This window comes from Ictalurus furcatus, chromosome 5 (assembly GCF_023375685.1).
Source record: "Ictalurus furcatus strain D&B chromosome 5, Billie_1.0, whole genome shotgun sequence".
In the NCBI taxonomy this organism is placed as follows: domain Eukaryota; kingdom Metazoa; phylum Chordata; class Actinopteri; order Siluriformes; family Ictaluridae; genus Ictalurus; species Ictalurus furcatus.
Window position 1 is genome coordinate 16,463,996 of NC_071259.1, and position 14,979 is coordinate 16,478,974.

General features: G+C 36.7%; 2 protein-coding genes across 2 annotated transcripts; one reads left to right on the forward strand and one right to left on the reverse strand.

Annotated features, from left to right (window-relative positions):
- Nucleotides 1-841: 841 nt before the first annotated feature.
- Nucleotides 842-8,592, forward strand: ufd1l (ubiquitin recognition factor in ER associated degradation 1). Its single transcript, XM_053624899.1, has 12 exons — nucleotides 842-1,559; nucleotides 1,890-2,022; nucleotides 2,811-2,843; nucleotides 3,460-3,581; nucleotides 3,735-3,865; nucleotides 3,974-4,046; nucleotides 4,139-4,207; nucleotides 4,481-4,549; nucleotides 4,630-4,677; nucleotides 4,802-4,890; nucleotides 6,556-6,637; nucleotides 6,804-8,592. Exons 1-12 carry the CDS (start codon nucleotides 1,557-1,559, stop codon nucleotides 6,876-6,878), a joined length of 927 nt encoding a protein of 308 aa, XP_053480874.1. The 5' UTR covers nucleotides 842-1,556; the 3' UTR covers nucleotides 6,879-8,592.
- Nucleotides 8,593-9,103: 511 nt separating this feature from the next.
- Nucleotides 9,104-13,923, reverse strand: ciao1 (cytosolic iron-sulfur assembly component 1). The gene is made up of 7 exons (XM_053624898.1): nucleotides 13,599-13,923; nucleotides 13,347-13,495; nucleotides 12,859-12,970; nucleotides 12,133-12,221; nucleotides 11,822-12,011; nucleotides 11,622-11,703; nucleotides 9,104-9,343 (listed from the first exon to the last, which is right to left on the reverse strand). Exons 1-7 carry the CDS (start codon nucleotides 13,735-13,737, stop codon nucleotides 9,109-9,111), a joined length of 996 nt encoding a protein of 331 aa, XP_053480873.1. The 5' UTR covers nucleotides 13,738-13,923; the 3' UTR covers nucleotides 9,104-9,108.
- Between the last annotated feature and the right edge of the window lie 1,056 nt (nucleotides 13,924-14,979).

Sequence of the window (14,979 nt, forward strand, 5' to 3'; positions counted from 1 at the left end):
GTTTTATAGGACTGACTTTAATAGCTTCGGATGGTTAGGAAATGTAAAGGCACAAAATGCAGGTCTCAGTCAGCTATAAGTAAGCCCCATTGTGGCAATACCAATTGTACCACCCTGGAGATTCATAAAACCATCTGTAGATACAGGATTACAACAAATATTAAAAGAGAATTCGAAAATAGCACCACAAGAGATAATAATTCAAAACTATATGGACCAATATCAGGATAAATTACTCATATATACAGATGGGTCAAAACAACCTGAGACTGGCCGCACTGGTGTGGCCTTTTTCATTCCTCGGTATGAAGTAGCAGTCAAAAAAAGGGCGACCGATTATTTATCAGTGTACACTGTAGAATTATTAGGAGTCCTATTGGCACTGCAGTAGTTGGAAAAAAATCATCAGAGCCAAGATGTCACTATAGCTTCTCACAGTCTATCAGCACTATCAAGCATACAGTCTGGGAAAACATCATGCAGACAAGACATCGTCTACCAAATACTTTATCTGCTTTTCATACTTCATGCTAAGGGGCTGAGTGTTTCCTTCTTCTGGGTTCCTGCACATGTAGGGATAGAAGGGAATGAAATTGTGGATGTACTGGCAAAAAGATCTATAAAACATAAAACAGTTGATATAGAAGTACCATTAAGTAGAGCAGAGATCAAAACCATTATAAAGGGACACACACATAAAATATGGCAGGAATACTGGGACACAGCTGACACCAGACGACACCTATATACCATACAAAAACAAGTAGGCATGAGTGTGAGGCATGGCAGAAACCCAAAGGAAGAGATGATAATTACGCATCTTAGAATAGGTCATGCTGGCTTAAATCTAGCATTAAACAGAATAGGAAAACACCCCACTGGACTCTGCACACACTGCAGTACACAAGAGACAGTGAAACACATTCTGTTAGACTGCAAAAGGTATGAGGAGGAAAGAGCTGAGCTAGAGATGCAGATTGGAAAACAAAACATGACACTAGAGAACTTGCTGGGGAAAACATCTGGGGAAATGCACCGCTCCCTAATGAACCATTTAAAAAGTACTGGTATAAGTGAGAGAATTTAGTAATCTATAGAATAACTAGTATATAGCTATTTATCTCTTTATTTTCTTTTATTTATGCAGTATAGTTTTGGTATTATTATTATTAGTGTTTTTTTAATTTAATTTTAGTATTGTTATGATTACTATTATTATGATTATTATTATTATTATTATTATTATTATTATTTTTTACTATTTTTTTCCCCTGCCTATCTACTGCCTACACTCCAGTCCACTAGGTGGCGGTAATGCACCTTTAGTGGTTTGCCAACCGCCATTAAAAACAAAAAGAAGAAAGAAAAAAGAAAAAGATTCGCTAGCCGCATGGAGTAAGAGTAATTTGATTGGACCGTGGGGTGGGGTGGGGATGCGTCACATCCTCCTTGACTGTGTACTTCTCTATGAAGGGAAAGCTCTTGTATTATCCTAGCTAGCTTTCGTGAAATAATTTTTTATTGTATTTGAAACTGTATGCGAATAACAAGACACCATGGTGGGTAATTGCAGTTGAATGACCAGTGTAATGCGTTTGAGATTAGGATTCTGTTCAACGAAGTCATTTCTACACTGAAACGAAGCTAAGCTAACTTAACTAAGCTAAGAGAGCTAACGCAAGCGAGCAAAACAGCAGGCTGGTGAAAGCTGCCCTGTCACCGTTGTGTTATGGTTGTTTAGTGTTATTCGATCATAGTGCGGAGTGAATGTTTGTATTATATTATAGTACTGTATAGTATTTACAGTGTAACATAAGCAGAACTACTGTTATCAGAAAGGCCCGAGAACAACGTGCATCATGTACTAATGCTAGATGTTCTATTTCCAGTTTTCTTTCAACATGTTTGATCACCCGATCCCGCGGGCCTTTCACAACCGCTTCTCCACTCAGTACCGCTGTTACTCAGTGTCAATGCTGGCCGGGCCCAACGACCGATCAGACGTCGAGAAAGGCGGAAAAAGTATCTGAAAACTCACTATGATTGTAGTTTTTACGTCAATAACTAATTTCATACTAGCGAATCACGACATGGTGTTGTTTTTCTACACTTTGTCTTTTCCTGTGCACTGTGTGTGTGTGTAAATATGTGTAATTAGGCTTATTGTGCTGACTATTGAAGTGAACTAGTAGTGTAGAACTGTCGGGAAGTTTCTACTTGAGGCTCAAAAGGTCTATTTATCCATATGTATTTATATATTCACAGTACTGTGCAAAAGTTTTAGGCACCCTATTATTTTTAGTACAAACTTTGTTATAGATGTTTTATTTTATGACTTCTATATCATCGAGTCAGTACAAAAACATTTTAGATTTCCAAACATTAGTTTTCTAGCACAAAATTAAATGTTACAGAAAAATTTTGTATGTCATTAAAAAAAAGCAGCATATTAAATAGTAAGAGACACTTTTCAGATAAAAAACACAATGAAGGCTGCTGGGTTTTGCTGCAAATACAAGAAGCAAGTGTGGCAGTCAAAGTCTTCAGAAGAAGACTGGTTGACTGGCTGGTTCTGCAAGATGCTCAATAAACTTAAAGCTCATTTCTTTATAAAACTGCACTAATTGTACTGGAGACTAAGTTTTTTTTTGTCACACCAAATATTGACTTTGTTAAAAAAAAATTTTAAATGTAGAAACATTTAATTTAATTATTTTGAAGGCATCTTTGCTCTACAACATTTCCTTGCATGTGCCTAAAGCTTTTGCACAGTACTGTATATACTAACTCCCTTCTTTCTCTTTTCCCAGTTATCATGCCCCCATCAGCACTGGACCAGCTAAGTGAGTACATAAATTAAATATTTTTCCAGAATGTTACTGATATCCAGGCCCAGTGCATACCGTTCTACCTCATTGGGGAGAAACTCAACTGTGGTGCCTTTTGCAGCAACTCATCCAGCAGTCAATCAGACATAAAACCCCAGTATTCATGGCAGTCCTCTCACTGTTAATGAGATTTGGGTCCAGGAGGCAGGTTCAGCCTATAGAGTGGGGACAGTGTTAGCTTGATGGTTAAAGGCTCTGGGTTACTGATCAGAAGGTCATGAGTTCAAGCCCCAGCAATGCCAAACTACCACTGTTGGGCCTTTGGGCAAGGCCCTTAACCCTCAACTGCTCAGTTGCAGTTGTATATATGAGATAAATGTAAGTCGCTCTGGATAAAAGCGTCTGCCAAATGCTGTAAATGTAATGTAGAGAGGACAGACACACTCCTCAGCCATTCTTTGTGCTTACAGATCTTGATAACATACTATGCAGTCTGTAACCACATAGTAGAATATTCTTTGTAAAATCTGCCCTCTGGGATGCTTCTATGGACATTCTAATCATGGTACATATCACTTTTTAACCATGATACATAATTGATGGAAGCTGTTTTGTGTCTGTATTAAAACAGGCAGACTTAATATCACATACCCTATGCTGTTCAAACTGACCAATAAGAACTCGGACAGAATGACCCACTGTGGTGTTTTGGAGTTTGTTGCTGATGAAGGGATCTGTTACCTGCCTCACTGGGTAAGAGGCTGAAATTCAAATAATCAGCTGTTATTTTTGACCTGAAATAATAGAATATTTATTATGATTACTGATGGTTTTATTTATTTTTTTATTTTTATTTTTTTAAAGACAAATGTATATTCCAGTAATCTTTGTATGGTCTTCCCACAGATGATGCAGAACCTCTTATTGGAAGAAGGAGGTTTGGTCCAGGTTGAAAGTGTCAATCTCATGGTGGCAACATACTCTAAATTTCAGCCTCAGAGTCCAGACTTCTTGGACATCACAAACCCCAAAGCTGTGTACGCTGCATGCATTAGGGTTGTTAGCACTTATTGTCAGGCCAGTGGTAGAGAAAGCCTCACTGATCTAGTCAAATATAATGAGATGCTATGCTTTTTCTTATCTAGACTAGAAAATGCTTTGAGAAATTTTGCCTGCTTGACTACTGGTGATGTCATTGCCATCAACTATAATGAAAAGGTGAGTGAATGCATAACACTCTCAATGCACACGTTTTGGTTTCATTCAGCAAAAGATGCAAACTATGAAAAGGTGAATTTTGTCTGTTTCAGATCTATGAGCTGCGTGTCATGGAGACCAAACCGGACAAAGCAGTGTCCATTATTGAATGTGATATGAATGTACGGCTGCTGCACTGCTGTTTAGTTTATAGGCATAGAAGACAATACCAGTACATAGAAGCTATGATCATTTAATCTACATGTTCTCTTCTTTCTCATTTTATATCTATCATATATATATATATATATATATATATATATATATATATATATATATATATATATATATATATATATATATGTATGTATGTATGTATGTATGTATGTATGTATGTATGTATGTATGTGTGTGTGTGTGTGTGTATATATGTAATATTATAATTTTTTTTTTAGGTTGACTTTGATGCTCCACTTGGTTATAAAGAACCAGAGAGACCCACACAGCATCATGAGGAACCAGCGGTATGTTTTCATAATTTTATTATTCATCATTTTAACAGTGACTATTTTTCCAAACTAAATCAAACCTGTTTGCCTGTTAGGATGAGGAGACAGACCCCAGTAATTATGACATGGATATTGGATTCAGAGTGAGCAAAACATAGCACTGTCACTATATTCTTAAAAGACAATATACATGTATTTAGTAAATTCTTATTAAGTTGTGATTTTAGAGATCATGACACTTTCTCTGCTATGTCTCATTCTGCCCAGGCTTTCACAGGCTCTGGAAATCGCCTTGATGGAAAGAAGAAAGGCATTGAGCCAAGTCCTTTTCCCATTGTTCCAGGTGACATGAAACGGTAAGATCACACCACTTTCTCTCATACAGTTAAGTGAAAAAATAATTACACCAAGTACACCCCACAGAAATTGTTGGCTTTTTTGACATATTTGGACAAGAAAACATTTGATCATCTTTGAAACAGTGCCTATTAATGAAGTTGATATACTTGAACAAAACCACAAGGAAAATTAGCTTTTTCAATAATTTATTCAACAGAAATAACAAAAGATGTGATATTCTTCTGTGAAAGAAGTAAGTATGCGCTTGGCTTCACAAGCTAGTATTGCCGCCTTTAGCAGAAATAACTTCTTGTAGGCGTTTTGCACAATTCTCCACCAGTTTCTGACGTCAGCTTGCTGGAATTTTTGACCACTCTTCCTTGCAATATTCTTGGAATATTGCAAGATGTTTGAGGGTTTTCTTGCATGTACTGCCCGTTTCAAATCCCCCCACAACATTTCAATGGGATTCAAATCCGGGCTTTGACTAGGCCATTCCATAACCCTCCATTTCTTCTTTTTGAGCCATTCCTTGGTGGATTTGCTAGTGTGCTTAGGATCATTATCCTGTTGAAAGGTCCACTTTCGGTTCAACTTTTGGACAGATGGCCTCACATTATCTTCAAGCACTCTTTGATATGATGCAGAATTCATAGTTGAATCAGTGAATGCAAGCTGTCCAGTCCCTGAGGCAGCGAAGCAACCCCAAACCATAACATTTCCACCACCGTCCTTCACAGTTGGTATGAGCTGCTTCTCCTGAAAAGTTGGCTTTGGTCTGCACCAAACCTGTCTGCTGTTACTGTGGCCAAACAACTCTATCTTTGATTGGTCTGTCCAGAGCACATTATTCCAAAAGGCCTGGTCTTTACCTATATGCTCATTGGCAAACTGTAGTCTTGCAAAGGCTTCTTCCTGGCACGCCTCCTATGCAGGTCAAATTTGTGCAGTCTCTTTCTTGTAGAAGCATGCACTTTAACACTAGCAGTTGCGACACTTACTAGCAGATCCTGTGATGAAATTTTGGGGTTTTTGGAGACTTTTTTTAAACAAATGGTCTGCTCTTGGGCTGAATTTGCTGGGATGGACAGTCCTGGACAAATTGGCAGTTGTTTGAAATCTGCACCATTTGTAGATGATTTTTCTTACAATGGAATGATGTATTTTAAATAATTTGGAGATCTTTTTAAAGCCCTTGCCAGACTCATAGGCATCCACAACCTTTTTTTAAGGCCTTACAGAACTCTTTAGATCTTGGCATGATGACATCACACACCTCAATAACAAAGGGAACACCAGACACTAGATATAATAGGGATATAAATAAGACAGGTTCCACCTGCACTCCCTAAGCAGCTTCTGATCACTGGCACCCAATCTTGATCACCTGATTCTAATTTTATGGATTTGAAGGTGTGATAAATGAAGGGGTGTACTTACTTTTTCCATGTGACTGATCTGTTTTTTGTTCATTTAAATTGTGAAAATTACTACAAAATGTCAATTTTGTGTCATTTAATAGTATATCACATTTATTAATAGGCATGGTTTCAAAGAGTATCAATAAAAATAAAAAAAACCCAACAATTTCCATGGAGTGTACTTCTTTTTTCACATGACTGTATGTCCATTCTAACTAGTGTCTTAGGACTTTTCATAAAACCTTTCTAACTATTTAACAGGGGTATTCCGAACTATGACTTCAAGGTTGGGAAGCTCACTTTCATCAGAAACTCCAGACCACAGCCTCGGAAAACAGAGGAGGTACTGTAAATGACACAATTGATTACACTTATCACAATCATCTATTCACACCATAGACCTTTATAAACGTGAAAAGATTACTAGTTCAAGAAATCTGTAAAATATAAGGTCAAATATGCTTCTGTCAAATAGTTTTACTGTCACTGATTTTGTTCTTTGTGTGCAGGATGACTCTTCCAGTAACTTCATTGCATTCTCAGGAGAAGGCCAGTCCTTGCGCAAGAAGGGCAGGAAACCATGATTAAACCACAAGTTGACCAGAAACAAATAAAAGCATCTACAAACTACTCCTAATGTATTCTGTTTTTAAGAATAGAACGGTCAAATGTACTGAGAATCCATGTTTTTGCCACAGGATATGAAGCATTATTACATCAGTTACAGGTGTAAATCCAATAACCATATATTATTTTGTTAACTTTGCATATATAAATTAATTACATCAGTTGAATAAAGAAGACCCAATGAGGCTACTTTTGAGCCACTGCTGCTGGTTGATCTCTCTTTTTTTGTATACAATTTATTAATTATATTCATAGGCCTTAAATAAAGACATTCATCTTAAAATATTTTTTTGTTATATCTGAATCTTGACGCCAGATGCTCAATACATTTCTCTATGGATGTGCCTTCCCTCCTGCCTATTTGTTATGACTATGTATACCATGAGGCCATTATAGTACCTTGAAAATAACTGATTTAATACTGCTTCATTAAAATGGTTATTGTTTATCACATTTACAACCCCAATTCCAAAAAAGTTGGGATGCTGTATAAAATGTAAATAAATGTAAATAAACACAGAATGCAATGATTTCCAAATGTCATAAACCAATGTTATTCGCAAATGGATCACAGAAAACATATCAAATGTTCAAACTGAGGATATGTACCTTTTTAAGGAAAAAAAAATAAGGTAATTTTGAATTTCATGGCCACAACAGAATCATGCCTGTTTTTAATGCAGTGCTGCCTGAGGGCCTGAAGATCACAGGCATGCAATATTGATTTTCACCCTTGTCCCTTCCGCACAGAGATTTCTCCAGATTCTCCGAATCTTTTGATGATATTATGTACTGTAGATGATGAGATATTCATAGTCTTCGCAATTTTACATTGAGGAACATTATTCTGAAATTCTTCAACAAATTGTAGATGCAGTTTTTCGCAGATTGTTGAACCTCTGCTCATCTTTACTTCTGAAAGACTCTGCCTCTCTAAGATACTCTTTTTATACCCAATCATGTTATTGACCTGTTGCCAATTAACCTCCAGCTGTTTCTTTTTAGTAACATTACTTTTCCAGCCTTTTGTTGCCCCATCCCAAATTTTTTGAGACATGTTGCGGCCATCAACTCAAAATTACCTCATTTTTTTCTTAAAATGGTACATTCCTCAGTTTAAACATTTGATATGTTTTCTATGTTCTATTGTGAATAACATGGGTTTATGAGATTTGCAAATCATCGCATTCTGTTTTTATTTTTTTTTTACATTTTACACAGCATCTCAACTTTTTTGAAATTGGGGTCATAAATACTATAATACATATTCAATATATTGGACTTTAACTGGTATGTTAAGGGATATTTGGAGTTATGGTGTTGGACACATTCAAATTTGTACAAGTTGTTTATATTATGGTGAGTGGTTATGTATTATTTTGTCATAATATTGTATAAGAGGAAATCATGATGAAGTGATTAATTAGTCTGTTTAGTTTTTCAGGAGAGGTGTTTTACAACATATAGATGCTCTGAGAATTGGCCATACCCTCTCACCAATCAAACCATACTCATTCCCCTGCATCATTTCATTTATTTTTCCTACAGAAATGTTAATATAGTTATACAGTTGTAACAATGTTTCAAGCACAAAATTTCTGCTGATAATCGTACATAATGTAAGTATAAATTTTGGACAGAACCTTGAATAAAACATGTTTATACCTGCTACATTATTGGTCAAAAGGTTTGCACATAAATGCCTGAGGCTTTTTATGATGATATATAAGAACATACAAATATAATACCTTAACATTTGTGTATATTTTGTGTATATATTGAGATTTCACAAAGGATTTACATCCTTGAAATTCTTAATGAAAATGATGGCTATTTGAGGACCACAGTATTTAGGGATAATCTTTAGTCTTCAGGAACAAAGCTTTACAATATTTTCTTGTGCAATATGAAAAATGTTGAACTTCCAGTTGTTGTTCTCACTGACCAGCACAGCAAGAATGCAATACACAATTGTAAAAACATTACACATGAAATGAGCTGGGAAGAAAAATGTGACAGTGCTGTTGCTGCATCTGCATCACTGTAAAATAAGCCCAAAAAGCAGACACTAAAACAGACAAATTCTAACAATTCAGAAAAGCAAATACATATACATACATGTTGCTGTTAAATCTGAATGCTTTGTGAAGCCAGTGCAGACCTCACAGAGAACATTCCCTCTTCATGTTAAGCATCTGAATGGTAGTTCCAAATAGCAATTTCTCCATTGTCACTGCATGTGGCCAGCAAACCTGCTTCCTTTGGATTCCAGGCCACACAGTTAACATCTTGGCTATGGGCTTTGGGCATATGAGCAGATACATAAAACACAGGCTGCTCAGGATCAGAGGCTGCTTCCTCCTTAAAAACACGAACTCCATCATCTCCACAAGCTGTAGCCAGTGCACCAGTCAGACGACACCTTAAAAAGGAAAGGAAAAAAAAGAAAGAAAGCAAAGTACTGTGTTAAATTTATTCAGTGGATAGACTTTTGTACAACATGTGAGGCAGAATACAATCTAAGCATACAAATAATATAGTTAAAAGGGGTGATTTGTGGGGGTCTGAAATTTTCAGCAGGGGTGGACAAATCAGCCTGGTGGAAACACAAACAGATTTCTTGTCGGGATATTCATTTTTTTTTGGTAGCTGCCCAGTGAACAAGTGGGTCCGACTCCCAGAAAAAGAAAAAAGCAGAGTCCTTTTTGTATGCATGTTTAAACATAATGCACTTCACAGTATTGGGATGCACATTGATGCTGTAACTACAGCGCAATCTTTGCTCCGATTCCTGCTGCACTACAAACATCAGCTGAGGCATGATCTAGTTGATGGTAGAACATTTTTGTCTAGGTGGATTAATTAACACACACATGATAGGATCATCTTTTCATAATCAGGAACATTCATGTATGTGGACTCACTGACAAAAACAAGCAAAATAAAGCCCAGCTGAAATGTGTCATATACAGTGCCCTCCACTAATATTGGCACCCTTGGTAAATAGGAGCAAAGAAGGCTGTGAAAAATTGTCTTTATTGTTTAACCTTTTGATCAAAAAAGTCACAAAAATACTCTGCTCTCATGGATATCAAAGAATTGCAAAACACAACACAGGTTTATAAAAAAAAAACCTTTATTAAATATGTGGAACAATTATTGGCACCCCTATGGACCTGGACATTTTGTTAGGCTACATGGCATCATGGACTCTATCAAATATCAACAGATATTAAATGAAAACCTGACTGCCTCTGCCAGAAAGCTTAAAATGGGTCGTGGTCGGATCTTCCAGCAGGACAATGATCCAAAACATACATCAAAATCAACACAAAAATGGTTTACTGACCACTAAATCAAGGTCCTGCCATGGCCACCCCAGTCCCCTGACTTGAAACCCATAGAAACCCTGTGGAGTGAACTTAAGAGGAGAGTCCACCAGCAGGGACCTCAAAATTTTAAGGATCTGGAGAGATTCTGTATGGAGGAATGGACGCAGATCCCTTGCTATGTATCAGGCATTATAGGAGAAGACTCAGAGCCGTTATCTTGGCAAAGGGAGGTAGCGCAAAGTATTGAATTAACAGGGTGCCAATAATTGTTGCACACCTATATTTAACAATTTTTTTTTTATAAACCTGTTTTGTTTGCAACCATAAGAGCAGAGTATTTTTGTGAATTTCTTTAGCAAAAGATCAAAACGTTAAACAATAAAGACAAATTTTCACAGCCTTCTTTGCTCATATTTACCAAGGGTGTCAATATTAGTGGAGGGCACTGTAACTCTCCTGTAAGCACGTGGTCATCTCATGTTTAAACAAACAAAAAAAAAGACTTTAGTCAGAGTCATAATATATTTGTTTGTTTGGAGGACAGAACATCAAATCTTACAGCCACCACTTTATTTTTGCTGAGAGTGCAGACATGATCATATCATATACTCCCTTGTTTCTCTTCATCTGTGTTATTGCACTTAACATGCTGAAAATACTTTCAAACATTACATTAACTACTACCCTTTTGTAGCCTAGTCAACAAGGTCTCCTCAACAAAACATAGGACTGGGAAGCACACTGGAGCTGCCACTTGCCTGCTGGACTAGCTAATACACCTCTGCTTAGTGTTAAAACTCAGAGCCCAGAAATTCTCTCCAAGTGCACACAGGCAGATGTGAGCTTGTCACCCGATTTAATTTGCACGGTCTTTGATTTATGAAATAAAGACACTTCAGAAATATTTGATCTACTCTTTGTCTTCATCTATATCATCATCTGATCCACATGTATGATCTTTACCTCTTAACTTTAAAATATGTGGGGGTTTTTTCTTGGTACAAATAATGTCATGACAACTCATGACACAAAGGACAGTGCAGTAATGTTTGGTGAAACTCCCTTGTATATGTTTACCATAATAACTGAATGTTTTCTTTATCACCCACTAGATATTTCAAATAAGAATACTGTGAAAATATTAAGCCAAGATGTAAAGACTTCTTGTAAGAATAAATTCTATGCATTCTGGTGTTTGTGGTGTTCTTAAAATGGCTGATGTTCCAATAAGAGACAAGACTTCTAATATTTATAATAACATTTTAACTAATTGCCTAAAACCAATTACAAGTTTGGAACAACAAAGTAACAGCTCTTGGGCAGTCACAATGGTTAAACCAAATTCGAGTAATAGTCAGTAATTCTTACCATGCGACATCATATACTGTACGGCTGTGAAAGCCAGACAAGGTGCAAATACACTTCCATGAACCATCGACGGATTCATCACCTGTAGGGAGGTCACATGTACAAAAAAAAGTACCTTTAAATCTAACTTAGAAAACACTTCAGAAGCTCTTGTAATTAATATATGCAATACATTTCCATGTCTTGAAGTTCTCTTTCACCTGCCCCACAATCCTTCCATATTTTTACAGTGCGGTCATCACTACAGGAAGCCAGTCGCTGTCCCTCAGGGTCAAAGGAAAGACTCCACACTGTTGATGTATGTCCCTCTAAGGTTGCCCGGCATTCCCAGTCATCATCCTCTTCTTTATAAATACACACTTTGTTGTCATAACTGGCTGAAGCGAGTAGCTGTAAAAATAAAATAAATAAATAAATAAAAACTATTACATAGACATGCTCTAAAATAGAGCGTACACTGCAGATAATAGCAGAACTGCATTAGCAAACTTTTAAACAAGGAAAATCATACCTCTTGTGTGGGATGCCAAACTACATGTTTCACATCCTGTGTGTGAGAATTTACGACACTCACACACTCATACTCATCCTCCTCGTCCACTGAAGAGAAAAAAAAGGCAGGTGATATGAAGCTACACATTTTACCCTTGTGTCAGTATATGCACTGGTGAGATGGATGCAGCTGTTCCTGCTGCCCAAGAATTTGATGGAGCACGCAAACTAAGACTCTACTAAGTCTAACGCAAACTAAGAATAATATTATCCTGACTGCGCTGATGCCCTAAAATGGGAATGGAAAAAAATTCAAGGTAATTCTGTACCAAAAACCATGCCCCCCCTTCATTATTATTACATTCATTCATTATTATTAATTTGCTATAAATTGTTATCATTGATTTTTTTGTGGTTTTGAAATTGAAAAGTAATTAAATGGTAATTTAAAAAACACTCTAATATTGACAAGTTTGCCACTTCAGTAGGGTATTATTCCAAAAACCAAACGGAGAATAAGTAAATCAATTAAAAAGTAAAACTACTGTGTATGTGATCTGCCTCATGATAGGGATGTCATGCTGTCAGGTGCTGTATGGAAACTCTTGTATAAAAACCCTTGTGATAAACATGTAATCAAAATGTTTGGCATTGTTACTCTTTTGACTGAAAACCAAAAGGGTCATTTTTGGCTGCAGTTTGTTCGGAATTTTTTAAAAATACATCACAGATTCACAGTACGCACCTTCCCATATCCAAACGCTCTTGTCTCTGCTGCAGGTGGCTAGTAAGTTACCAGATGGGGCCCACGCGACACACTTCACCTCATTTTCGTGTCCCTCTAACACCGTAAGGCACTGAAGAAAAACAAATCCGAGACTTGTCTGAAATCTGAGTGCCAAGCTGAAAAGTTTTATGTTAAATACGACATTTATACATTTATAGTAATTGAAGCTTAGAGATGGAGCAACTGTAGTGTTGGTGCTGTATTGAAAAACAGTGTGCCAAACAAAATGATCCAGTTCATTCGTAAACTAAGCACTGATGAGGGGTAGCGTATTATTAGCACTCAGTGCATGGAAAATATGGGGCATCAGTTCACATTTTAACCAGCAACAAAGGTGTTTTAATACAGTATCTCTGTGTTTATATATCACACCATACAAGAACATGCTGCGTACAGTACATATAGAAGCATATGCATTTTTTTTCTTATTTATATTATTTTTTAACCTGAAATTCGTCATCCTTTTTTTTCCAGATACATGTGGTGGCATCAAAGCTGGCAGATGCAAGATAATTCCCACAGGGCGACCAGGAGACCTTCCTGACAGTTCTCTGGTGTCCATCTGATAACACACTCTTACACTGCCAAATGTCTCCTGTGCGGGTACACAACATTCATTACAGAACATTTGTTTTACACTTCAGACACGAGTGAGTATGAGCAAGAATGGGCAGTGTGAGTGTGTGAATCAGGTCTACCTTCTTTGCCCCATATCCGTATAGATCGGTCTCCTCCGCAGGAAGCCAGCAGTGCTCCTGTGGGGCTCCACGACACATACCAGCACCGTGAGTCCGGGTGAGCGCTCAGTCTGTGCACAAGCTGCAACATAGCCTTCATTTGATCACTGTGCTAACACGGGTGGGGGGAAAAAAAACCGCACACGAAGTAGGAGACGATTTCAGTAACTTGTTAATGTTAATAATTCTAACAATAACAATAATAAAACTTCACTGTTTGCCACTTATAACAGTTGTTTATCAGATACTTCCGGCTTCCTGCTCGTTGCTTCTTCGATGCTTCCTGGGTCAATACTACTGTATAACCTATAGCGCCGCCTACACAGACTTCTCCAGTCCCGTGTGCTAGATAAAAACAAACTTGTTAATTAATGTTTTATTTAAGATAAATAAAACTGCTCATTGGGGATAAATTTATCAATTCAATTGTAATATTTATATCCTGAATTTATATACTCATGTGAAGCTGCTTTGTGTCCATTGTTAAACGCGCTATACAAATAAAATTTCATTGAATTCATGGCACCCATTTTCTCCATTCGATGTGAGAAACCTCTCTGATAGGTGCATCCATATACACTGAGATACACCAGAGGTGTCAAACAATCATCATATTAATACGGAAATTGTGAAATTGAATTGTGGTCCGGATTTGGCTGGAAAGATTCACACAGAAAGGCATAGTCTCTGTTATTCCACTAGGGGGCAAAATAGAGCAAAAAATAAAATAAAATAAAATTCATATATATATAAATTCAGCCATAAACTCAGCTACTGACAAAATGTGCTAATAAATAATTAGCAGGCATTTTCAAACTTTTCTTACATGTATATCTCTTGAATATTTGAAAAGCAATATATATATTCACGCACACACACACACACACACACACACTATATATATATATATATATATATATATATATATATATAACTGGTTGTAGTCTGCGTTGTGTTTTATTTTATCCAAAGAAAAAGGGGGACGGCAACTGGGTCAACTGCTCATTTATTCTCTCCTCCCTCTCCCATTCAACTATACCACGAAAAGGGTAGAGGAGCCAAAACAGGAAATTACACAAATCAATGACATCACGACAATCAAAAGGAAAAATACTCAGACAAACAGACAGCCACATCAGGTACACATCCTTTTTGTGTAATTATACACATTAAATTTAAGGAATGTTTTCCATACCCGTTACACACACACACACATATATATATATATATATATATATATATATATATATATATATATATATATATATATATATATATATATATATGGCATCAATTTAATCTAATGTTGTATACAGAATACTTTGTTAGGCCTTTTTCTAAT

Coding starts and splice junctions, on each gene's coding strand:
- ufd1l (XM_053624899.1), top strand. Junction 3,582..3,734: donor TCTGTTACCTGCCTCACTGG/GTAAGAGGCTGA, acceptor GTCTTCCCACAG/ATGATGCAGAACCTCTTATT. Junction 4,047..4,138: donor CCATCAACTATAATGAAAAG/GTGAGTGAATGC, acceptor TGTCTGTTTCAG/ATCTATGAGCTGCGTGTCAT.
- ciao1 (XM_053624898.1), bottom strand. CDS start 13,737: ATGAAGGCTATGTTGCAGCTTGTGCACAGACTGAGCGCTCACCCGGAC. Junction 12,222..12,858: donor GAGCGTTTGGATATGGGAAG/GTGCGTACTGTG, acceptor TTTTCTCTTCAG/TGGACGAGGAGGATGAGTAT. Junction 9,344..11,621: donor ACAGTATATGATGTCGCATG/GTAAGAATTACT, acceptor TTCCTTTTTAAG/GTGTCGTCTGACTGGTGCAC.